Source organism: Lontra canadensis, unplaced genomic scaffold, assembly GCF_010015895.1.
Source record: "Lontra canadensis isolate GAN:19392208 unplaced genomic scaffold, GSC_riverotter_1.0 scaffold55, whole genome shotgun sequence".
Taxonomy (NCBI): Eukaryota; Metazoa; Chordata; class Mammalia; order Carnivora; family Mustelidae; genus Lontra; species Lontra canadensis.
In genome coordinates, this window is record NW_022631049.1 from 6,286,845 (window position 1) to 6,313,926 (window position 27,082).

Below are 27,082 nucleotides of genomic sequence, written 5' to 3' on the forward strand. Positions count from 1 at the left end.
TGTATTTTGTACTTTTCACCATTTTCAGGGTGCAGGGCATCCTGTATTTATTCTTTAGGAGAGGTATCCCAATATAATAGAAAGCATTAGACTATGTGTCTGTAGATCTGTTCAACTCACTTAAGTTTCCTGATTGTCAATCTATCTTTTAAATTTTATGTAATATTTTATGTATACAGAAAACCTTATGTAACATATCTGAGATAAGAAGCAGAGCAATGTAACAAATATTTGTGTACCTCTACCTGTGTAGGACAGGAACACTACCAACTCTGTCACATTAATCTGTGACCGCTTCCTCTAACTTGGTCCCCTGCTCTACCACTTCCTTAGTAACAACTACCTTGTTTTGCTTCTCATTCTCTTGTATACACACACACACACACATATATATATAGTATATACTTTCTGATATGTGTATGGATCTCGAAACAATATATTGTCTAGTTGTGGTTGGTTTTGAGTCTTATGAAAGTGGTATTGCAATTTTTTTAAGTAAGTTCTATGCCCAACTTGGAGCTTGAACTCATGGCCCAGAGATCAAGAGTGGCATGCTTTACCAACTGAGCCAGCTGGGCACCACTCCCCTTCTTTTACATTTTTACTTTACCTTTTTTTTTTTAATTTCTAACATAAGGCCTTTGGATTAATTTCAACCTTAAATAATGTTCCTAAGATTTATTCATAGCTGTATTCATTTTTACCGCTGCCTAATGTTCTGTTGTGTGAATACATAGTTTATCCATTATTTCCTCCATACAAATTTAGGTGGGTTCTAGGTTTTATATTTATAAACAGTATGCTACTGTGAACACTTTTGTACATGGCTCCTCTTATTTGTAGGATTTCCAGATAAAGTAGATGAGGCCAAATTAAACTTGAATTTCAGATAAAATTTTAAAATTACTCATTGTTTATCTTAAACACAGTTTAAGTGTATTTTAAAGGTTGTCCTTTATTCTTGTTTGCCAAGGTTGGCAATTCTACTTACATCTTACAGCAGTACATCGTACAGTAGAATTGTTAGATGACAATGGGTGCAAGTGTAAAACTTTAAAAGATAATGTCAAATTGTTTTTCTAGCATGGTTGAACTGATTTTCACTTCACTATCAGTGTATGGCAGTTCCAAATTCAGCCATATCATATCAGAAATTTGATATCTAATTGTGGTCTTAACATAGTTGTGCATCTTCTTAAATTCTAATTTTTTTTTCCTATTTCCTCTACTGTGAAATGCCTGTTCATATATTTTACCCATGTTTCAGTTGGGTTGTTCACCTTTTTCGTATTGATTGGTAGGATCACCTTATATCTGAATACAAAATTGGTGTATATTATATGTATTATAAATATCTTTCCCCAGTCTGATTTATTTTTGTTTACTTTATGGTGATTTTTGATGTACAGAGACTCTTATTTCTAGTGTAGTCAATTTTAAAAATCTTTTCCAATAAGGGTTTTTGTCTATAAATATGTTCCCTATATTTCATTATTAGCTAAGCTAATGCCAGTACTGTGACTTAATAAACTTAAATGCTTGGTAGCTTAACACAAAATAATTTTTTTCTTTTCACGTTAGGTTCAATTGATGGCAAGATGGGGCGGAAAGTGTTCTGCTCTGAGAAGTCATCCAGGGAACCAGACTGATAAAGCCTCTGAGGTATTCAGCCATTGATTTTTAAAGCCACCCTGAACGTAGGGGAAGAAAGAATGTAAAATATTGCATGAGAGATTGTTATGAGCCACATCAAAAGTGGTGTACACTTAGTGCGTGGTCTGCTAACCTCTGCTGGTCCACGAACTATTTATTGCCTTCCCATTACTCAGTAGTACAAAAATTAAGAATACTTGTAAACTTTTAACAGCAACCTGGCAATGTAATTTTATGTCTGTTAAATCTAATAATAAAAAATGGGCTTGCATTTGGTCTGACTTTTTAAAATATCAATTTTCTGGTAATATATTTGTTTTCATTTACAGAAGTATTGATCCATAATAAATTGGAGACAAATTGTCCATTACCACAGACAGTTTAAGAAGCACTGGTGTGCTAATTCAGTCCATATCCTATTATCCAAAAGTCACATAGTTCTCCCCCGAGGCAGAGAGACCTGGGAAACATCCCTAACCGGGCAACCTCTTCTCCACGACAACTCCAATCTATGGAAGAGGTGCATAATCTTTGTTGAACTGCCAACATTGCTGCTACAAGTTTATTCCAAAAGTCTAAAAGTATTGCCTTTCATTTTGGATTCACTGTATCTATCTAAAAATTATTTCTATGTGTGGTATGAGGTAAGGATCCAATTTCACTTTTTTGCATATAACCATATATATGTATGTATATGTATTTTACAAATGTGTAATTTTCTAGCACCTCCGATTGAATAGTCCATCCTTTCCCTAATGATCTAAAAAGTCACTTCCAGGGGCACCTGAATGGCTCTGGGTTAAGCCTCTGTCTTCCGCTCAGATCATGATCCCAGGGTCCTGGGATGGAGCCCTGCATCTGGCTCTCTGCTGAGCAGGGAGCCTGCTCCCCTCCCCCTCTCTCTGCCTGCCTCTCTGCCTATTTGTGATCTCTGTCTGTCAAATAAATAAATAAATCTTTAAAGAATAAAAAATTAAAAAGTCACTTCTGTGCCATATCAAATGTGCGGGCCTAATTGAAGCCAATACACAATTGTATGGCTTTGTACCTGTTAAGATATGAAAATATTTACTACTAGTACATATAATTTATTGTAGCGATTCTGAATACTGATTGCTCCCCCTTTCCCATGGGGCTGGTTGGTTTTTTTTGTTTCCTTGTTTATTTGTTTAGTGACCTGACTAGACTATTTTAGTGAGGTCCATTTCACCCAAGAAGTGAAGACTCTTTAAGTAGCTACTCAGAGGGTACATCCTAGGTAACTTTGCACACAGTTACCTAGGATGAGAGTGGTTTTAGCAAGGCTTTCTTTGGCTGTCTCTTTTCCAGATCTCTCCATTAAAGAGCCTGACTCTGTTGTTATTACACCCAGCCATTGGGCTCCAGTAACTGCCTATTGATTGCTCCTTTGCTCTTGACAGTATCCTGGGGACACAGTCTAATCCAATTACATTTCAGCTCCTTTGCATAGATAGGCTTTGAGGCTTGTTCAGATCCCAAGAGGGCTTCTCCTAGTTGTCTCTTTCCTTGGCTTCCCCCCACCACTCTCCCCACCCCACCCCCCACCGCCCTGCCAAACTCATTGGTCTGCAGTTTAACTTCTTGCTGCCATGGAGCTACCACCCTCCTCTTAATAACTTATCATGAGAATATCCGTTGTTTTCAAGAGCACCTTTGGGTTTGAATCTTCTCACACTCTTACAAATAAAGTCCATTCCTGTGGGGAGAGTGTCAGAGTTCTCTGTTCTAATGGACTTTCTCTCCCCCTGGGAGAAATCTCTGAGCGACTGCTGTGGAGCTGGGGATGGGGACAGGGGCCCACTTCTCTCAGAATGATACCTCTGCTTTAGGAGCAGGGCCATGGCGGGGGTGTGGGGGGGGCTATAGTCTCTTCCTTCTCAGGCTGCCTCTGCTGGCATGGAACTCCCAGCTTACATGAGAGTGGGGATGAAAGCCACTGGGATCTGAGCACTCTTGGTCTGCTGCACCTGGAATAGAGCCTGTCCTATGAATAGTGTCTGAAAGGAAGAAAGGAGTTCCCAATGTCTCCAATCTTCAGGCTGTACTTACCTGGAATTTAGCCTTTGCAACATGAAGTTAAAGAGGATAAGAAGTGCTGGCAGCCTGGCCCTCCCAGAGAGGTACCATAGCCTTTTGCTGGGACAGAGGGGTAGAGGGAACCTTTTCTTGGCCACACCCACCTGGAGTTGAGCTTTCGTCATACTGAGCAGGGTAGGGGAGGCAGCAAGTCATGGCGCAGGTGGTGTCACTAAGTCTTGTTATTCTTACCAAGATTTAATATACTTTCTTGAATAAAATTTTCTTCATCTGCTGTATTCTCTTCAGCCAATTTCAAGAAACTTTAAGTGGGATATATTTTTTTTAATTCTTGCCAACTGTAGTTGTTTCACTGGGGAGCAAGTCCATGGAGCTCCTCATACTGCTATTTTCCTGGACATGCCTTTAAAGGCATAACTCCCCCCTCCAATGATTGATCAGTGTAGTGGTGTAAAGGCCCCAGCCATCTCTGTAACTTGGGACAACTCTCAAGGACCATCCCAGGTCCAGAGCTCTGCACATGGCTGCTGAAGACATTTGTTGGGACTGCTTCTCAGCTCCGTTTCTCACTCTGACTACTTCTGCTTTTTTGCTTTCTCATGTTGTCCCTTAACACACTAATACATGACCTGCAGTCTCCATCTCAGAGTCTACTTCCCAGGGAACCCAACAGCAGATACTTGGGCATCATTATATTATTCTCTTTACTTTTGTACATGTTCAAAGTTTCCATAGTGGAAATTTAAAGAAAGAAAAGAACTGAGTCAGACTGGATGTGTGGATAAGGTTAGAAGTGACAAGTGACCTCTAGGGATTGGTTTGGGACACTGAGCAGGGAATGCAGGAGGAGGAGGCATTTGGAGAACATATGATGAATCATTTGGAGCACAATTTTTCAGAGGCCAAATTTGAGGTTCCTTTGGGGAGCAGTATAGTCTGGATACAGATTATCAAGCTAGAAACAATTCATGGAAAGAAAAGGTAATGGTGACCCAGAACATATTAAATGGCCAGTAAACATTCTATTCAGTTTTCAATCATGTTTTGCTCAATAAACAGCTGACTGTGTGAGTAGCTCATACAGGGGCTGTTGATGGTAGGCACCACATTCTGGAATATTTATATCACCCGCAGGTCTTAGAATAACATTGTCCTAGTCTGTTCAAGCTTCTTTAAGAAAAAAAGCATAAACTGGGGAGCTTATAAATAGCAAACCTTTATTCCTCACAGTTCTGGAGGCCGGTGAGAACCCTGTTACAGTTGAAGATCACCCACTTTTCACTGAATCCTCACATGGCCAAAGGAAGCAATGGAGCTCTCAGGAGAAGATGTGAACATTCCTATGTTGAAACCTAACCTCCAAGATGATGGTATTAGGAAGTGGTGCCTTTGTGCAGTGATTAAATCATGAGGGTGGGGAGAGAGAGAAACATCTGTTTTATAAGGGCACAAATCCCTTTCATGAAGCTCTACACTCATGATCTAATCACCGCCCAAAGGCCCTACTTCCTAACAGTAGTATCTTGTAGGTTAGGTTTCAACATATGAATGTTGAGAGGAAGCAAACATTCTAAACCTAGCAAACACCTTGGACTCACTCAACCCTAAGTAATTGTTCACTGAATGAATGGATTTCACTGGAAGACTAGAAAATAGTCCTGTTTTCTCCATTCTCTTTCTCCAGTCATAATTCTTCTCTGGTCCCCCTGTCACAAGAGATACTTCCCACCTTTGATCATGTGTGGGTTGTCCTTGTGTAAACAGAGAGGAAAGTTTTAAGGAGCAATCAAAGATGAATCATATGGAATCACGCTCAAAGGAACTAAGAACTTTAGTAGGGGAGATAAGGCGTGCACAAATGACCAAGGAAGCTTAAAAAAAAAAACAAAAACCAAGAAGTTAAGAAAGCTAAAGTTGTAGTGACATGGAAGTTCACAGTGGTGACAAGTATTTGCAGTTGAATTTGCCTGGGAGGAGGCATAGCACCTACCCAGGCTGTGCTGGCTCCTCTCTACTTTGTGGTGTTAATACCTCATTTTTTGCTTATGCTTTTGTTCTTGCTTTCAATATTCTACCAGCAGAGTGGGAAATCAGGAAACAGTTTATGATGGTTTATCCCACAGCTGTTCAGAACTCCTGTGTTTGTCATAGCAGTTGTGTAGAACCATTAAAAAAAAAAAATCTGTTTCAAAGAACAAATAATATTACCCAAAAATATTTGAAAAGGAGCTCAATATAGTGTTTCTTAATGTTTTAATGTTTCAAAGATCTCTAAAAATAGGTTTGACTGACAGAATTCTCATGTACTTGTGAGGAGATATATATATATAGATATAGATGGAGATATATATATAGATATAGATATGATGTTTCTCAACTTTTTAAAATGCATTGCCCTTGGTGATAAACATTAAAGCCAACCCCCCCCCTGCCGCCCCGCTGCCTCAGCTTGCTCTGCTCTGTGGAGAATTGCCAATTTATGATTATTAAGCATCCATAAGACCAAAAGAGTTTTAGGACTCTTTAAATGGCACTTCCCTAAATAAATTAATACAAACACAAAAGTTTAAGGCCACAGATCAGTTTTTATTAGTAAAACATATTTAAACCACCTCAATCACTTTTTAAAAATGGACTCTTTCTTCGATATTCTATTTGGAAAAACCATGAACAGCAAATTTTCCTGAAGGAAACAATTTAAAATAAAATGTAAAATGTTGACAACTGTGGATATGCACAGATGAGGTTATTAATTGAAACAATACCTTTGTCGTCTTACTACAGCCTGCACAATCTTAACATACTAATTACAGGAGATTTAAGTTTAATGCCCCAAGCTTCTCCGTATTCCATAAACTCACCTCCCTTCTGTCCAACTACATTATTTTCTCCCAAAAGATTCTCAATAGCTGGCCTCAATAGGATGCGGGCACACAATAATCAAAAAACACGACAAATAAAAAGCAAAACAAGACAGAACAACACCTGGGGCAGCTAAAATTCCAATGAACTTAATCAGGGATATCTCAAAGTGCTTTAAAATTAACTAAATCTTTGAGTGCTTTATGAGAAATACATCTAAATAACCAAAAGAGTCCTCTATTTCTGACCAGATTAATAGATGACTTATTTTTAAAAACCTGTTACAATGTTAAGCAAGCTTCAATCTGTTAGGAGACCTCTATAGATATTTTTCTATTCCATAAAGCACAGCTTCCCACCCCAAAATATTTGGGAGTTCCGCAGACAGCTCCACAGCAACACACTGAATCTCCATGCCCTGAATCTCCCAACCGGCTCATCCCAAGGAAAGTTTGGGCAAGAGCCAGGCATCACAATTGGACAGATCTGCGGAGACAGAGGGCACCGCTGACCACTAGCGCACCCCGCCCGCCCAGCCAGAGGCCGGGAGGGGCCCGCGCCTCCCACATGAGCTCTCACACGTAGGCGGGTGCCGGAGCAACACCCCCACGGAACTAACCCCGCCTGGGAGACGAGGGCGGGGGCCGGGGCTGCGGTGCTGTGCCGGAGCACGTACCGGGGCGGGGCCTGCAGCGGGGCAGGCGGGGTTTGGGGAAGTTTCTCCCTGCGGCTTGTGTTTCGCATCCTTACCGTGTAGTACCAGCGGCACCAGGGATAGAAGGGGGTGGCCGGTCCCTTCCGCTTGTTATTTTCCCCGCTGAGGGGTCCGTCTGATCAGTGCTGCTCTCAGGCACCTGTTTTTCCTCTCCGTCCCGGATCATGGAGCCGAGAAAAGGGAATAAAAGAAATTAAATAGTACAAGGAGATCGGGTGTCTGGGCAGCTTCTTGGATAAAACCGTCCACTACAGGTAAGAAAATTATGTCCAGACCTCTGAAAGGTGTGAACACAACAAAGCTCCAGAACGCTTTTGACAGGAGGGTTTGTGACAAGGTATAGCTTTTATAGTACAGGGAGACTATTTCATATCAAATTCTACAGATCGAACAACGATCTGTAAAACGATCTGGGACAACAGGTTCAGCGCTATTTTAAGGGATGAAATACGAGTAAAGTGGTTAGTGGCAGACCTAAAAAAAAAAAAAAAAAAAAAAAAACAGAGTGAAAGATTTTTTCCGTTACACTTTTGTTGTTTTCAGTTGGCAATATATTGGCAAAGGTTTTATTTAACGAAAATCCTTAAAAAAAAAAAAAAGATTCCATATTCTTTAAACCTTTTTTCTGATGTTGCTATATTAGAAATCTCGACTTTTAGAATCTAAATGTTTAAGTTTTTGCAAAGCCAGTAACTTTAAGTTCATCTTTTCTGTATTTTAGAGGTTGGAGGGGAAAAAGAGCTATTTGGAGTGGTAGTTGCAAAGTTATACAGACTTAAAATAAACATGTCTGTTATGCCATTAAGTAGCACAGCCGTGGGAGAACTATATCATACATTGGTATAACCTTTTATAGTTCATTGACGGGCTTTCATAAATCACCTCTTTTACCTGTGAGTTAATGTTTTTCATCACCAGACACCTGAATCTCTAGATCAGACTCAAAATTTGATAGCCCTTTAGAACACCATTTTTACTCATTTCATGTCTTGCCATTTCTCACTTAGGACGTACCCTAATTGTTCTCTATGATTCCATTGCCCTCACCCCACCCGTTTGCTATTTTTTTTTTTAAGATTTTATTTATTTATTTGACAGATCACAAGTAGACAGAGCAGCAGGCGGGGGGTGGGGGGCGGCGAAGCAGACTCCCTGCTGAGCAGACTCTGATGTGGGGCTCAATCCCAGGACCCTGGGACCATGACCCTAGCCGAAGGCAGAGGCTTAACCCACTGAGCCACCCAGGCGCCCCCCGTTTGCTATTTAAACAGTTAACAGGGAAAAGGGTATGTTGTACTGGACTGGCTGACACCCTGCGGTATTCCCGCACCACGGCCAGCTCAGATACTTTGAACCTTGAGCTACCTCTCCAAAACTGTTTCCTTACCTATAAAATGAGATAAATTCACAGGTGTTTTTTTGAAGATTGAAAGATAACATGCAAAATGCTTAGCACAAAATCTAACATATAATACCTAATAGATGTCAGATTCATTTTAAACTCATAATCTAAAAGCCATTGTACTTAGCTGTGGTAAGCTGTCTGTGGAACTCTTCTTAGTTCCAAAGCTAAAGGTAGCGCTTAGAACAAAAGAACAAAATACACTAAACTCCCTTGCCATACTTTGCTCAGGTGTCAAAATAATACAGCAGCACGAGCAAAGTGAGAAAGTGATAGGCATGCATAGGAAAGAGAGAAAAGCGATTACAGAATTCTAGTTGCTAGAGCAGGGCTATACTTCAGAGAAAGGCATTATAAAGTACTAAGTGACAGTCTCAGAGAGAGGGCACAAATACTGGGAAGAAAGGGCTGGTTTTTCTATTTCCAACAGCTTCAAATACTCCGGGCGTGGTGAATGACCAAGAGGTGGGCACTTCTCTTCTCCAGTCCCGTGGCCCTTTAAAGTGGTTTTCTCTTCTAAATCATGGCTCTTAACAAGTCATTTTCTCCTGGTCATTACATAATCTGACCACTTATTAATATTTGAAAACTATACATAAACGTCTAGTTTTCAGCTAGAGTTAATTTGCTACCAAAATAAGCAAGAATTTTTGCTATTTTGACCTAAAAATATTAAGCAACTATTTTATTCTAACATTCCATCTCTACTATATGTAATGAAAGGCAGACGTGCTTCGGATTGTAGTATTTACAGTGAAGTATACATGTGCTCCCCAAAATTTTGAAGTCTTTATATTACAAATTTTTGTTCCCGAATTTTCATGTTATGACAATTAACATTTTTTTCAGTCTAAGAGAAGAAGAGCCACCTAAGATCTGGGGCTTAGTTCATTTTGTTCAGGATATTTTGTTCTTGTAACATCAGGACCTAAGGCTCTGGCACTGCCTATGTAATTTGTCCATAAAAATCATTTGCTTTTACTTCTAGGTGCAGAGGTTCACAGTGATTTTTCATCTTTTTGTGCTTGTTTTTTTTAAAGTGAGAATGTATTTTATAATCAGAAAGACAGCTATTCTCTAAACAAAATATAGGGAAAAATGAGTAAAGTTATTTTAAAAATATATACAGTATCATTAAAACAAAAAAATGCAAGGTTTGTTCTAGTTTCAGATTAGAGTCAGAAGACCTAAGTTTAAATCTTTGGTGTAATAATTTATTACCTTGAAAACTTAGACAAGTCAATTACCATTTGAGGTCTACATTTCTTCATCTATGAAATGGGAATAGATTGGAAATCTTTAAAGGCACTTCTAGCCCTTACAACATTATGTAACTATAATGTTCAGGATTTGTTTCACTCATCCCATTCACCTGGGATTAAAGCATTAAAATTGGCTTTACTTTAATAGCTTCATAACTTTAAAAAATGACAAATTTCTTTTCTAAAAGCATATTTTTTACAGTGGAACATTATAGTTTGCTTTTACTTGACATTTAGGGACAGAATATACATTAAAGTGATAAATAAATAGAAATAATTATTTACGTAATTTTCATAAGATAATTAAATTGTTGGTAATCAATTTTATGAGTTGGAAGCACTTGAAGCAAATATTTTACAATAAAAGTTGATCAAAGGGGGCCTGGTCCACAGAAGATGTTTATTTGATGTAACAAAACAATACAGTTAGTGTTAGATCCAACCACAAAAAGCAAAAGGAATGAAAAATTTTGTACAATGCACATAGAAAAACAAGATGTTTACTGTGACAACTATATATTTCTAAAATAATGCTTCTAAAATTACTCAATTATTGAAATCTATATGAAAACAGAAGGATGTTAATAGCGACAAAGTGCATAAAACCAAACATCAAATTTTGAGCAAATTAACATACTAGGCAATTTTGCTAACAAAGCATGATTTTTTTCTTGTTCACAATCTGCTCAAAATATCTTTATACCAACAGGGTGGGCAGAACATTTAGGTTTAATATCAATTACACAATATTAGCATAAACTTCCACAACTACAGATAGGATATTGTTTTCTTTTGAGCTGGCAAAGTGACTACAGAAACATCAGATCATTTCTCTGAATTGAGAATTTTATCCAAATAAATGTCACATACCTTCCAGATATATGCATATCTTTCTATATCATGTAAATGGCTTTACCCATTTAAATAATAAACCATACAAGCATTTAAGAATCATTATTATATGATTAACAAAGTCCTGTTCCAGGTTTAACAATTTCATAGGCCAAAAAAAAAAATTTCTTCTTAAAAACTAGTTTTATAAATGCAGAATATATTGCATGAGTAACTGCTGGTATTTTTTTAAGAAAATATATTGTGCAATTGTGGCTACCATGTACTGCTGGCAAATCATTATTTATGTAAAATGTGAAAAAACTGAGTAAAAATTTTTCAAACTGATCATGATGAAAGGTTACTGCCTCCTTCAAAAAAATTATATTGGCATCTTATTAAAAATAATTCGATAAGGGACAAAACTCCCTAGCCCAAAATAAATAAATAAAAAGGTGCATTTTAAAAATGATGCTACTGCAATGTAATGGTTTAAATACCAAGGAACTGTGAAAATGTGCTGTCTGTGATCTGGCGTTAAAGAACGTACTAAAAAAGAGCATTAATGTAAATGAAGCAGAAAGGGCATCAAAACTGAACTAACCAAATTTGTGCAGTATTGTAGCCAGGCATCTAAAATTAGATATAGAAAATATAAATAGACTGCTTTAGGTAATGAGCCACCAGTGTCCAAAAAAAGGAATGAGATTATGAAAAAGCTCAGTTAACTTGATCCAAAGCTCTGAGTAATTCTTCACCCTGCAGTAGGTTTCTGCTGCCTTGTATAGGAGCATTAACTTCACAATCATAACTGGTCAGTTGTGGTAATCCACTCTCATCCATTGATTGCCCCAGCAGTCTACATGCTAAATCTGAAAAACAAAGACATGCCTAAGTATTCATTCACCTAGTCAATGAATATTACTGAACATTCACTATGCTATAGATATTGCAGGAAACTGAAGCAAATAAACTCTGGGTCTTTAATCTATGGTTTAGTCTGTGGTTTTGGAGCAAAACCACAGCTATGTAAACAAGCAAGTGCAATAAAGTGTTACTGGTGCTCTGTCAGAAGCATTTAAAGGACATGATGGCACAAAGGAGTGATAAATCAGTTTTGAAAAAGGCATAAAAATGTACAAGTTTCAGCTTCTATTTAATATTGCTAGCTAAAGACACAGATATATAAAATATAATTACTAAAAATTAAAAGTTCCATCTTGAAATAGCTATTCCTCCATTACCACCAGTAGATAAAATGCTAACATTACTTTTAATGATGCTAAAGAACGAAAATCACTCTCACTGAGAGTAAACCTTCTAAATAAAGTTTCAAATATTTTAATTCTCCGTGGGATGTTCAAGGGTAGAAAGAATAAACCAACCAGAGGGTATTAAAATAATTGTCTTTTGCTCCATTCCACTGTGTTCACTAGATTTGCATCCTTTTACGCGTTTCCAAGAAAGTGACGTAGTAGTTGCACGATCGTCTGGCTGCTGTAATAATGTTCCCTAAAAACAGTAAAGTTACTTCAATTTTACTATGTTGAATTTTTATAAAATCAAAAACTCTGAAATCAGTTTAATAACAATATGCAGGCAGATTTCTTAAATAACGGCCCTAAATTATTTTTTTTTCTCTTAATACTACGATAAAATCATTTGCCACTATGGCAACTGTTTCTGTAAATGCTTTCTAGTTAATATGATCTGAAAACATCAGTATGGATTACACAATCCCTGATTTAACATTAACTACTGCTTTTTGGGGGTAAAGATGGGAAAGTAACTGAAAGGGAAGAGAACAAGACTGGTGGTGAGAGTGAAGAAATTCACTTTTTACTTAAAATTCATCTGTATTGTTGAGAATTTTTACAACGAGATTGTATTCATTCAATTTATTTCTATGAAGTAGTGCATACAAAGTGGAAGAAACAATATTTAACCTCTGAAAATACAACTCTTGTATTTGGAAGAAATAAAGAATTACTTATACATGGCACATTAGCTAGACAGAAAAACAAACATGTACTTTCACACTTACAATTCCTACTGCTTGAAAAAGTGAACCATCATGTTCTATTTTTCGCTTTCTCTGAGCATTCTGCAAAGCTAGTATCTTTGGATTTAGTTCTTCCTCAGGAATGGTGGTTCTGAAAAAAAAAATATGGTTGCTTTACTATTATTTTTAAAATATCCAACTAACTTTTTGAAAACATATAATGCCTATTTGCCAACATTAAGGAATATAATGTTTTATGTACAAGAACTTTCCTGATTACTGAAGTTTATCATCTTAAAAGTCAAAGCTCAATTTTTGAAACAAAATTTCTTAAAATATGCATTTACCTATTTATAAAATAGATCTGAACAAAACTAAATTGATATTTTTGTAGGTTAAAGTGAAATATTGACTCTTCATTTCACCCAGTATAATACAGATATTATTGGGACTATAGGAATACAAGATTAATTTCACATTTGTATAGTGTTTTTGTTTATAGAACATTGCAGGTCATTAATTCATTTTAGCATCATCCCCATCTCCAAGATAAGGAGGTATATAACACCCATATTGTAAATGAGACCTGAAGCTTGTTAGCAATGGGACCTTAAGCAAGTTACCTAGTTAGCTACATTCTAGATCTCCTGATACTCACTTCTCTCCCAGTAATCTTTCCCATTAAGCCACTTTGTCCTCAGTATTGATCTGGTTATCAAACCTGAACTATCTGCACTTAAAATTAATATTAAATAGTGAAGAACCGTTTTATGCATCAGGCACATGAATTCTGTTTTGTCTTTACAAGAACTCCTCCCCCCAGCCCATACACAATCACAATGGCTCCTTGCTCTGTTCCATATAGTTAGGAATGCCATATGGATAAGCATTATTCAAACTGCTCTCCTACATGCAGTTTTGTTTCTATTTTTAAAAAAGTCTATAAAACCTTCACTTTATAGATAGGGAGGTTTTAAAATTCCTATATAAATACATTATCTTTATGAAGTATTACTGTCATGTAAATACCATTTTAGTAGCAGTAAAGAGAAAGACTTTCTTCAAGGTAAGTTCATCTCTTAGAAGTGTTTAGTGTGTAGTATTTTGGAACTAATGTGAAAAAACCTACAAAAGTGACTAGATGTTACACTTTGCTTTTGACAAGTACACAGTTGTTCAGAAAAGTGAACATCCCACAGTCCTCTGTAGCTAACAGTAAACTATAAATTCAAAGTCACTGCCAATTCTATAACTATATTCATTCATCCATCCATCTAATAACCATTTACTGAAAAGTACCACACGTTACATAGTGTACTAAGTATTAGCACCACTCAAATGTCTAAGACACTGTCACTGCCTTAAGGAACTCAGTCTAAAGTCAGTTGGTGACATACTAATTTATAAAGTAATATAAACATTATATTAAAAAAAGTTTTTTTGTTAATCTGGGGGCGCCTGGGTGGCTCAGTGGGTTAAAGCCTCTGCCTTCGGCTCAGGTCATGATCCCAGGGTCTCTGCACAGCAGGGAGCCTGCTTCCTCCTCTCCCTCTCTGCCTGCTTCTCTGCCTACTTGTGATCTCTGTCAAATAAATAAATAAAATCTTAAAAAAAAAAAAAAAAGTTTTTTTGTTAATCTAAAGCTCCAAGATCTTTTCCTAGTTCTGGGAAAAGGTTCTTCCTAGCATTCTATGTCAAAATAGTGACGAAGGGCAAGAGAAAAAAAGCCATAAATTCTTGTTATGGCAGTGCTTTTTTCTTGCTATTGTTATTTGGTTCAGTCAAGGCACAGTAGAAAAGGAATTGTTTCTTTCCTCTTCATACTGCCCCACTGACTAGCTAAAACTTATTTCCTCTTGAGTACAGCCTCAAATTTAAAATATCAAATCCCACTATAAAAATTATATACAGAAATTATTAAAGTTTGGGTGGTATACAGGTATTTGCTCAGACTAACTCCATAAAAGCAACATCATTAATCATGCTTAGATTCCTGTTATAGCTCTTAAACACTAATTTAACCTATAACATAGCTAATGTTCTATTAATATGTCATGAAAAATAAAAGCAATTACACATAAATTTTAAAAGGCGGCTTGTAAATACCTGTATTGAATACTGAGGATTGAAGACTATCAGGCTCAATTTGAAATGGGGAATTGGAAATACCCTTAAGTTGGAAGGTCTTTTATTCAGGTAAGCTTTAAAATAACTCAAAGAGACAAAAACAATGAGGATAGTTAACTAGTCTGATTTAAACGACTACAAGAAACTGGGCCAATTTTGCACAGTTAAGAACTTACTGGCTACATTATATTTTTAAAAGGTACTGGAAGACCTAACTCCTACATTTTGGATTGGTGATGTGGTTATTTTTAAGAAAGTACACAATTTAGAAACATTTTTTTGAGCAGTTGTTTTACCAGAATTTTGTGTGTCAATTTAATGTTCTTAAAGCATATTTACCAAAAGTTAGCTATGTTTAGAAATAAGTTACCACCACACATATTTTCTCAAAAATAATAAAAGAACTATAACTTGAATGTTATTATGTAAATACCTTTGACTCAAAGTGACAGATAACACATTAGGGCTTCTTGGATGAGATTTTTCTGTTTGTTCTATGACTCCTTTTCCTGCTCTGTTTGGTGAGGCTGTCCGACTTCCAGTATCACTGTAAGGTGATGTTGTGGTACTAGTAGTTACTTTAGGTACGTGGGTAGGAGATGGGGATGCAATCAATATTTTAATGTCTTCTATACCATCTTTTGTCACTGTTTTTAATTCATCAGTGGTAGCAGTGGTACTGGTAGTGGTAACAGGAGGTTCCTGCATTTGAGTCGGCTGGAATACTGTAATTGTGCTTGCACTTTGAGGGCTTGTAGAACTGCTTTCCAGTGGCGACAGCTGATCGAAGGAACGTAACTGGAAGTCATCATCCATTGGGATATAAGGAGCTAACATCTCCAGGTCTAAATCAGTGTCCTTTAAAGCAACAAGTAAACACAAGTTAAACCCAATATCACTTCAAACTAAAAATTAATAAACTTTGATAGAAAATATAATAAATAAGTTCCTCTACCTGGGTGGAAAATGGATTCTTTGCTTCTGTGTCTTCAGCAAAAAGTTTCTCTACCAATTCCAGCTTAAATTCATTGACCATATCACTATCCACATCAAAACAATATTCACTGGGACTGTTAGGCTGTAAAAGGAATTCAGTGTGTTTACTTTTCCCTGAGGAAACATGATTTATTTTGCTAGTTGTCACAATTCTCAAATCACACCTCAGAGATTACACAATAAAGTCTGTGTCTTCCATCACATTTTATCTAACTAGTGAGAATTTAAACTTCTGAGCTTACATTTTTAACTAATTTTGCCATATATACATTTCTGCTGTGTAACAACATCATTTATAAAATTAGGACTAAAAGATACATTTGTCTGTTTCTTCTGAAGAAAAAACTCTCTTATAATTCCACTCCCACATGGTACCTAACTGGCCAATAATTAGGTATGATACACTCATTGGAATCTTCCTTTGTTCTGAAAAGCCATACTTCTGTAGATGTACCTAAAAATCTCACATGTATTTTGGGTGTGGAGACTTAAGTTCTTTACTTGCCCTCACCTTAATGAATGCAGTACTATTTTAGGAGTTCTGAGCAAGGATTCTAACCAGAAAACTGTAAATATATAGTCTAAGCATAAACTTTTGTTTCCTTCATTTTAACATCTTTATTAGATTAAAAAAACAAAAAAGAAAAGAAAAGAATCAATAGATTTTTATGCTAGGTAAAGCAGAGCAACCACAGCACAGAATACATTCTCCAGAAGGCTATGAGATGTCAAATCTCCTACTCTTTGCCTGCCAGTCTCAATTGATAAATATTTAATGTAAAATTATTCACCACTTTCTAAAACCTATTTATGCCTCACAGGTCATAATATTCAAGTCTGAGTTGCCCTACTCCTGAGCATAGTTTTAAACCTAAGAGGCTCTGAAATGGAATCATTCTAGATATAGAAACAGAGATCTATGTGACATCTTTAGTCTTGGCCTCAGTCTAGCCCTGGAATATTTTCACTGTGTTTATAGAAAAACTATTACCAAGACAGAACTTGAATAAAAAATAGTTATTAGGTATTTACTCTGTGTGAGAACTTCTTGGTATTTTCATGTTATGCTAATCCAGAACAGTGATGGAAATTGGGCTAAATTATGCAAATAGCTTAGGGTCCTTTCCCTTTTAAGCTTCACTAAAATAAGCCTTTTGCTACTTGACAATCCTCCAACTCAAAGGGCAGTAACAATGGGCCTGGAGTAATGATAGGGGCACACATAATTATCTGTGGATGTCTAAATTCAAGACTTTTTGTATTCATTTTATAAATACATTCCTGAACATTAAAATGTGAGCTACCCTCTTCTTATATCATGAACCTACCTCAGGTGAACTTTGTCTAGTGCTTCCATCAGAAGGACTAGCTGGCTGATCTTGAATCTGGGGCATAGTAAAAGACAGTTCCAGTGACTCTGGATTTGGCTCTAATTTCAACGCAACTTCTTGATTGAGTGCAGGGTCAGCACTACTTCGAAGTGGCTTTGGAGTTTCAGAAGCAGGTAATGGAGACATTGCCAAATTTATATTCTGTAATTTTTCATTGGATGAGGGGAGCATTACATCATTATACAATGGAACTTCCTCAAGTTGCTGGTCATCAGTTTCTGTGTCTATAGGGAAAAAAATTGTTAGTCCATTTAAAGAATACCTAGATTTCAACATATACAGAAATGTATGCCCCCTTTTACAAAAGGTCTAATTCATTCAAAAATGTTACCAAATTTTCCTTAACCAGGAAGTTTACACATATAATAAGTATAATTAAGTCTGAGTTATCTTTCCAATCTACTATTGACAGTTCCTATTATATTTATGGCATAAGAGCCCTGCAATTCCAACTTTTCATACCTTCTATTCATTAAAATTACACCAACTTTGAAAATTACAGTTTTCGTTTTCAATGTTTGACATTATGGTATGACTGGTTTTTATCTTTTAATGAACTACACTTACTGCAATATAACTTCTACATTGTGGAGAAAATATGGCAATAGGATAGAGAAATAGAGTGAGAAACATTAAAGTGGGAAGAAGAAATACCAAGAACCCTTTGAAGCACAACTTCCAACACTGTGACAGAAGCAGGAATGCTGAGAAATTATAGGAGCAAAAATATTTACATAAATACTTTGAAAAAGACTTTGAAAAACAAAATATGTAAGACTATGATGTCCAAATGATACCAACAAAAACATGTCCAAGTTCTGTTAAAATGGGCTTGTAGCAACAGTCTTTAGTCAATCAGAAGAATAACTAAAGACCCACCATTGCTGCCAAAATCTAAAGATATGATTGTGTCTCCAGCAGCTGGGGCCAGCAAAGTTAAAGCATCAGGTTCCTTCTTAAGTTTATCAAAGAGACTACTTGTATCTTCTGATTCAACTTTGGTGAATAGCTGAGTCATTTTCATATCTGAAGATTCAACTGGTTTGAGGACACATTCTGTTTGTTGAAGGGAGAAAATCAAGTCGTGCTGAATAATACCACTGTCAAAAGAGAGAGATTAGTAATTCTTAAAGGAGCATTGACACAATACGGGGGGGGGATGGTCTCTGAAATAACCCTCTCTTAAAATTCTACTTTATGAAAAGGAACATTTTAAGATGCCTTATCCTAATTTCTCTTGCATACTTGGTCACATTTAGGGTTTAAAATACCAATATGAAATAAACACTTTAAAAAAAAACTTAATGCAACATAGTTCAAAACTGACCAATTAAGAAACTTCAGCTATCCCTTTGGAAAGAGTGATGGTGACAAAGAAATGTTAATAGTCAAGTATATAAGAGGCACAAAGAGATCTTCACTATTTTTGGGCTGATTGGGAATGGAACTGGTACAGAAGAACTCTTTGGGACTGATTTATGAGGCATGACCTAAGGATGGTTCTAGAATATAAAGATAGATAAACAACCAAGGCCTTTCTAAGAAGGTTGCCGTATTTTCCTTGGTGGTAAGAAAACGATATCATGATTTAACACCTGCAGGATAGAGATGAAAAGGGATGATGAATAGATCCATTTTTGTGTTTAGCTTAAATGTGAATTTTATTGTCCCTTTAATCAGCAAATATTTAAGTGTTCACTAAGTGAAATGAACCAAGGATACAAAGTTTAAAATACCTAACCCTTGCCCTTAGAAGTTTATAACCCAATGTGAAGTAGATGTTCAAACAATTAAAAATCAAAGTGGTAAATGCTAAAATAGAGAAAGTCTGCTTCACAGAGAAGCCAACAAGCTGAAACTCTGGCTCAAGTAAGCTTTTTTGGCAGATGGGGTAGGGTGAAAAGAAAGACATTCCAAGTGGGTGATTCTTATATAATGGCAAAGCCACAAGAGAACTCTTTTTGGCACTAATATTATAACATTAAAGTATGAAAAAAACTACAACAGCAACATTAAAGGATGGGGTCAGAAGTGGCAAAAATAAAAACAAATGACCAAAGTCTTCCTAAGAGAGGTGGTCATAGTTTTAGAAAGATGATAGAAACTGTGAAAGCATGGGAGTATAGAAAATGACAAGAAATGATGTTATGCAAGTAAGTCATGGTTTATCTTGGGGGTAATAAAAAGATCTTTAAAACCATTTTAAGGAAAATGAGATGATCAGATATTCATGCAAGTAAACTCACTATGATGGTAATCTAGAAGATGGACTAGAAGGAGGCAGTCACCTGAAGTAGATCAAATGAAAGATTGGCTTATGATATCCATAATATTCACAAGCCAAACAACTAAAAGAAGAGTTCATGAATATACAAGAGCCATGTGCCACATTATACAGCCTTTTACAATCACCTTATATAGGATTTCATCTAATCCTCATTACAACCTTCTGAGTTAAGTTATTATCATCTCTCCTACATAGGTTAAATTCAAAGAAATGAAAATTTCCCAAGGTCATGGAGCTAATAATGACTATGACACAAATCTAACTATTCCAAGGCCAGTATTCTTCTACAAAAATAACATAGTTACTTGAGATAGTATATGCTGATAGATACACAACTAGAACAAACTAATCCAACAGGAGATCTGGGCTTTTTTTCCAAGGTCTTTTTTAAAAATGGGAGTGAAAAGGATGGGAAGAGATGGCTACAGATAATAGTAAAATCAGTGTAGAATAGCTCAGGTCAGAGCACTGAAAACCATAATTAGGTAGAAATGTGAAGATAAAATTCAGTTAACATTTATAATCTTTCCTTCTTATAAAAGAACAGATTATCCAAAAAAGTAATGACTTGTTCCCCAAAGTATCTACTTTCCAAGCTTACCTCACCACATAATTTACACATACGATGCACTGTGGTTGAGAATTCTTAGTGTTATATATGACAGTTGCTTGAGTTTCAACCCAGACATATCCACCTCTTTTGGCAAGCATCCTGTACTGTCCTGTGGTGACTTGTCCTTTAGTAAACACTAGGAGTGGAAAGGAAAGGAAAAGTAACTTTGAATTTTCAGTCAAATGAATGGATGCTGAATGTTGGTCATTATTTCAAGAAAGAGAGATGTTTATTTTAATGGAATCAATTTTAACTGTTTAAACTGACAGAGAAAAAGCTCTGGCATACCCAAGATATACTCATTTCATTTTTCTAACCCCCCAAATAAACTCCTTTCCTGCCAATCTTCATGTTAAATAAAATGAAAGCCAAGAATGAGGGACAGCAATGACTAAAATTCCTTTAATGACTTACATGTTGAAAGAATCAGAAAGACTAGAAAATGAATAATCTTGATTTTACAGAGAGCATTCAAGCAAGTAGCACTGCAGTATTTCTACTGAGGTTTCCAGAGAATTAACGATGCTTCAAAACAGCTGGGCTGGCATACCTGAATCTCAACTGATACCATGCTGAAATCTTCTGGCAATTTAGACAACCTTAATCTCTTACTGATTTGGGAGAAAGTACTAGATAAATAGTAATGATGACATTATCAAGAGGATTGGGGTCCTGACTGCCAACTTGGGCTCATTCTTCGGTCCCAGGCTAATCATACCAACTCAGCGACATTCAGGTAATCCCAATCACATTGGGAAGTCATGTTTAGGTATAGATTAAACAGGCAAGTGAGATTTCAAAGTCTTACTTACTATGGATCTTTAAATAACATTCATGAGTAAAACAGAATTGTATCTTATATCAAGGGTACTGGTTACCATTTGTACATGACATTGATCACATTCACATTCACATTCATTAAGTCACTGAACAATTATTTTCTTGAGTACCTTTCATGTGCCAAACTGGTCTGAATACTTGTATGAATTCTGAAAATGATGCTATAATATTCTATGATCTTTTTTTAGTCTTCATATTTAAAATACCAAGGTAGTTTTTTTTTTTTTTTTAAAGATTTTGTTTATTTATTTGACAGACAGAGATCACAAGTAGGCAGAGAGGAAGGCAGGGAGAGAAAGGAAGAAGCAGGCTCCCTGCAGAGCAGCGAGCCCAACATGGGGCTTGATCCCAGGGTCCTGACCTGAGCCGAAGGCAGAGGCTTTAACCCACTGAGCCACCCAGGGCCCCCCAAGGTAGTTTTATATATCATTAAATGATTCAATCTTAACTAGTACTGGTTATAACACAAAACATAGACTTAATGGTCAAAATCCCCTATGAAGAGTTCTATTAAGACATTTAGTGTAGAAGGGGCACTTGGGTGGTTCAGTTGGTGCATCTGCCTTCAGCTTGGGTGCCAAGATCCTGTGAGCAGGGACCCTGCTTCTCCCCTCCCCCGTCCTAAGTCCCCTTGCTCCTGCACTCTCTTGCAGTCTTTTTCAAATAAATAAATAAAACCTTAAAAAAAAAAAAAAAAGACATTTGGTCTAGGAGAGGTGCCTGGGTGGCTCAGTTGATTAAGCATCTGATTCTTATCACAGCTCAGGTCTTAATCTCAGGTTTGTGAGTTCAATCCCCAAACTTAAAAAAAAAATAAAAAATAAAAAAAAAGATTTTTAGTCTAGGAAGACTGGTTAATTTTAACCAAAAAGTTAGATATATGGCTAAACAGTAAAGAGATTGCAAGAGTTAAATAATTAGAATATCTGTAGTTCTTCCACTGTACTTACTATCATGATGAGTTTTGGTCAGATGGTCAGAGTCCAAAGCATGATAATATTCATAAATTGAGCGGCCCAAAAGTTCTTCTGGCTCATATCCCATCAATTCAGTAATTCTGTTAAGTAAAAAATGTAAGAAGAGAAAAAAAGAAATTAAGTGTAAAAGTTCTGCTTCTCCAAAGTAACTGATATGCATGAAGAGCATCCTTCTTGGCTTAGAATAAATTCACATCTCACCTTTAGTAACTCTACAGTTAACTAAATGCAGCACCATGCACTTCAGTAGGTCCTCTGGGTTCATCCTGCTACTTAACCCTTTTATCTCCTTCACCCAATTCACCCAAGCTTGTTGCCTTTTTTTTTTTAAGATTTACTTATTTGAGAGAGAGAAAAAGAGAAAGAGCGAGCACACAGAGTCTGATAAGGGGGCCAGAACCCACACCTCCTAGGTCATGACCTGAACAGAAATCAAGGGTTAGATACTCAACCCACTGCATCACCCAGGTGCCCCCTATTTTCATCACATTTTACAGTACTTATGTTTGGTAAAAAGACAGGGGATTCATAAATAGAAAGTAGTACTAAATTAAATGATAAAAGTTATAAAAGTGTAGTCACTGACATTTAATTTGAAATATAAGATTAAATCTAACATTTGTTTACCATAAAACCAGATTCTTTAACAGTCCCCTTGGGCAAGGCTTCACTTTGTGGAAAAAATCTTTACTACAGAATTTTAATATCACTAACCAAAGACTATCTACACTAAACGGGAACTTAAGAATTACATGTTAGTTGGTTTTAGAAGATGCTCTTAGTTTTTTTAAATAATACAAAATTATAGGAATTCATTTCAGATGAAAAAATGATATCAAACTAAAAATGGAATAGAAAATAATTCAGTTACCCCATTTGGTTTCCGGGCAACTCTTTTAGGACAGAGATTAGATCTTATTACTTTGTATAAGCAGTCTGAAATGGAATGCATTTCATGTGAAAGAGAATGCTGTCTTCTTAGCACCATACTAAACAGAAATATTCTCTTTTTCCTGAGAGCAAAACAGGAGTTCAAGTTTTCAATTTCTCAGACTTTAGAATTTAAAGGACTTTCTAACCAAGGTGTAAGCAAAAGTTACTTAAGGTACTGTGTCCAAAAAAACTATGGAAAACATACATGGACGATATCCTTCTAAGAAACATATAGAAAGTAATATTCTTTGTGTTGTCACACTTAAAGGCAAGATCTCTCATATAATTTATTCCAAAATAAAAATAGGTAAATAGAAAATGGTTTGTAAAAAAAACAAATTAAACCAAACCAAGCTAAAATCCAGACTTCTTTACAAAGGGATATCCCTAAACACATCTGCACTAGGTGGCAGCATTACAAAGGAAACTGTCTTATAAAAAAGTCCTAGTTCTTTAAATTATACTCTAAAAATAATTTTAATTGGTTTTATATAGGTTATTTAAATAAAATTCCCATTGAATTAAAAAAACTTCCATTATTTAAATCTTTATACACCTAAGTATGCCTGGCATTGTTCTAGGTGTAAAAATACAAGGTCAAAACTCAACATGTTGCTAATCTTCTGGAACAATTACCATTACTACTTATGAAATAATGTGGTAAGTGCAGAAATAATGCGGCTGTTGCAGCAGTCAGAGGAACTACCCTTATCCATAAGAAGAACTAGTGGGGTGAGGGACAATTTCTTATAGGAGACTTAATGAGACAAACTCAGGAGAGAAGCAGGGCGAGCAAAACCATTTCAGGAAGGCATACCAGAAGCAAAGACGGAGATGAGAAAATGCTTGAGAGTGTGTAAACAAGAAAGACTCGTGGTTGGGGTGGGGAGGCAGGTGAGGAAAGATGAGGCTAGAGAAGTAACCAGATTAATGAGGGCTTTGTATTATCATGTTAAGAATCTCTTGTTTAATTAGATGTCTAGTCAGTACTTCTCAATCTGAGTTAAGGTATGTCTATCACTGAGGGATATATGATGTTAAAATATAAACAGCGTATTTTCCTAGAAAGTCAATTTTATTTAACTCTGGAATATTACATAGCTTATACTCTGTATCAGAAAGGGGAGTGATCCAGAAAAATCTTATCAAAAAAGTGTTCTTAAGGGACTAGGAACCTGTGATCTAAAGCAACTATGCAGCATATTATTCATTTTAAGTGTCCTGAGAGTAAGAACTATTGCTCTTCATTTCTACTTTGCCATGAACTTGTAGATGTTCAAATAAATGTGTATAATGACTACATGTGGAAATTAGTACAGTAAATATTAAGTATTTGGGGAGAGATATTCTGAATGCCAGAAGTTTGATATATTAGATTTTATCAAAACTGAGCAAAAATTTTTCTAGCTCTCAGTTCTTAGGTTTTAGATATGAGAAGTTTCTAGAAAGAGCTCTAACCAGAAAACAATAATCTCCTGGTCGAACTCAAAACCTTACTTGGTTGATCTATAAGCAGGCAGTCTTTACTCCTCTGTCATGATCATTTTCCAGTTTTCTAATATAACCAAAGAGAAATGTCACTCCTTTTCTCAGTTCTCATTCTAGCTCCACCACTTGCCTTTCTTCCCAATTTACTTCTATACTTTGCTACTGAGTTCAAAAAATAAAAAATAATTCCTCAAAAAGATACGGGTATCTCTGTCCTATCATATATTCACATGAATAATGGGAATAAACGCCATAAAATACTTACTAGCTTTCCTATCTTCATTTTTCTGATAGCTGACACCAGTGGTAAATAAAGCATTCACTATATGTATAAGACACTCAAGAAACTCCTTTAATCCTGGCAACAGCCTTTCCTCAAAATACTACCCTTCTTTAAGAGGTAAGGATCATAAATTTGAAATAGTTAAGTTCACATACCAAGGCCCAACTCTAAGTATCAGAGCTGCAAGCTAGGACTGAAGCCAGGATTATGTGATTTTAAAGCCAGAGCTCTGTCACATTTCCTTGTCCAGTGGGGAGGGGGGAATTCCTATACTTTATGACTAAGTGCTTAAAATTTGTTTTCTCATACAGCCTTTAAGTTGACCCTACCAAAAGATGAAGAAACTGATGCTCAAAAAGAAAAACTAGTATGCCCAAGATCATCTGGATACAGGCAGCAAAGTCAGGATTTAGTAGCCTGGCTCTGGCATCTATGCATTCAGCTACTGTGTTATAGTCTTACACCTCAAATGGGACAAGCAAGCAAATAATTTTTGAGAGTAGAAAAAATGTTGTAACAGATGTATGCACAAAGAATAGTATAGTTTCTTGAAGGAAAAAGGAAGGCTCCACAGAGGAGTAGGTGGCTCTTGAAACGTAAATATGTGTTAGGTACTGAAGAAAACTTCAGTGCAAAATGGGAAAATGTGTGTAAGGCACTGAGACAGGGAGTCAGCATGTGGTGATCTCCAGCTGTAGGATGTAGGGGGCCACACCAAAGGAATCACCTCTTTTCTTGAGTAATTTAGACAAGTGGGCTGGGTCAGGTCATAAATATCTTTGTTGGTCATGCTAATAAGTTTGGGTTTTATTGTGGAGGTCTGTTTTTCTTTCAGTTTTTCAGCACATCTTTTGATAAAGAAAAATCTCCTGCCCTCCTCTAATTGTTACAAACCGAAGTTTGTTCTGTGTAAAGATGAAGGGAAGCAACTGAGGCATTTTCAACTGTAATATAACCGGATCTAATTTTTACATTAGGAAGTCCATTTTTTGAGAATGTGAATGAGAGATTAAAAGACCTACATACATCCGCTGGCAGAGAGACAACTTAGGAGATTATGGCAAAAATTTGAGCCAAAGGTTGTAATAATGAGCTTAAGAATTCAGTGGCAGTAGAGAAGGGTGGGAAGGAGGGAATGGATCAAGAAATGTATGTAACATAGTAAATCTGTAAGATTTAGAGAAAAACTGAATACATACAATGAAAATAAAAGTTAAGGATAAATTCCAGATTTTTGCAGGAGTTGTGTGTCTACAGTGATATACTAAGCATGCTAGCATTTTAAAAGGAAAAGCAATTTTTAAAGTTGTTTGGAGGAACGGCAGTATAGTTCAGTCATAGAAATACTCAGTTTATTAATACAGAAGAATATCAAAATAAAAATATCAAATTGGCAATTAAAAATAGTTATGGACATAAATTTGGGAAATGGCAATAGAAATCATGGGCAATATGTAGGGTGAGGAGATGATAAAAAACTTTCCTCTCTAGTCCATAACCAAAAGTAATCTATTCTTCCTCAAATTACGCATTATGTCTTTGAAATACATTTATTTTCTTTTTAAATACATTAGAAAGGAAAAAGACCTAAACATTGTGATTTCTGGAAAACACCTTGGTAAAGTATTTGTAGTGCATAGTTAAATGTGGCTGAATTCATCTATAAAGTTAATGTAATACTACTGAGTTCTACAATGTATCACTGTATTCAACTTAGTGAAAGGAAGCATACAGTCTTTATTATAGTGAACAGTAAAAAAAAAAAAAATGCCAGGGACTAATTAAAATTTCAAATTATATCTTATATATCATTTACCTTTCATCACAATAAGAAAATTTCATATCCAGACTGTGACGACTGAGAAAAGTCTTGCTATCTAAAGGAATTTCAATATTTGATGGATGAGGAATGGGTTCACAAATCAGCACCAAGCACGTCATAGGTGGTTTCTTATACCCACACTGAGATTGGTTACTATTAGTATCGTAGACATGAATATGGCCTGTGCAGTGAAGTACCTGTGTACAAGGAAAACAAAGTAGTTCTTTAAAAAAATATAAAAATGCTATTAAAAAACGCAGAGATAATCAGCTGAAGTGTGACACAGCAAGGAAGCTTTGCTAAAACTTACTGGCATTAGTAGATTAACCGTATCTTTGAACTCAATAAATGTTTCCCCTGTAACACCACTCATGACTCAGGTACCATAAATTACTCTTTAAAAAATTTCTTCCAGATAAATCTGGGCTAATTTTTCATTCATCTGGTCATAGTGGCTGTTTATTATTTTGTTATTTCTTGCTTTGATGACTGTTTTAACACTGAGCAAAGAAATGTAACAACAATAAACAGAAAATTAAG

At 36.0% G+C, this 27,082-nt stretch overlaps 1 protein-coding gene across 1 annotated transcript in view; it reads right to left on the bottom strand.

The window, feature by feature from the left end:
* Window positions 1-10,332: 10,332 nt before the first annotated feature.
* HIF1A (hypoxia inducible factor 1 subunit alpha) overlaps window positions 10,333-27,082 on the bottom strand; it is a 40,070-nt gene continuing 23,320 nt past the window's right edge. Inside the window, exons 6-15 of the mRNA XM_032875250.1 lie at window positions 26,537-26,739; window positions 21,990-22,096; window positions 20,188-20,335; window positions 18,179-18,399; window positions 17,237-17,523; window positions 15,868-15,990; window positions 15,346-15,770; window positions 12,828-12,936; window positions 12,169-12,295; window positions 10,333-11,655 (exon numbers count right to left, since the gene is read on the bottom strand). Coding sequence (XP_032731141.1) covers window positions 11,504-11,655; window positions 12,169-12,295; window positions 12,828-12,936; window positions 15,346-15,770; window positions 15,868-15,990; window positions 17,237-17,523; window positions 18,179-18,399; window positions 20,188-20,335; window positions 21,990-22,096; window positions 26,537-26,739 — 1,902 coding nt within the window. The 3' untranslated portion in view covers window positions 10,333-11,503. The remainder of the gene's footprint in view (window positions 11,656-12,168; window positions 12,296-12,827; window positions 12,937-15,345; window positions 15,771-15,867; window positions 15,991-17,236; window positions 17,524-18,178; window positions 18,400-20,187; window positions 20,336-21,989; window positions 22,097-26,536; window positions 26,740-27,082) is intronic.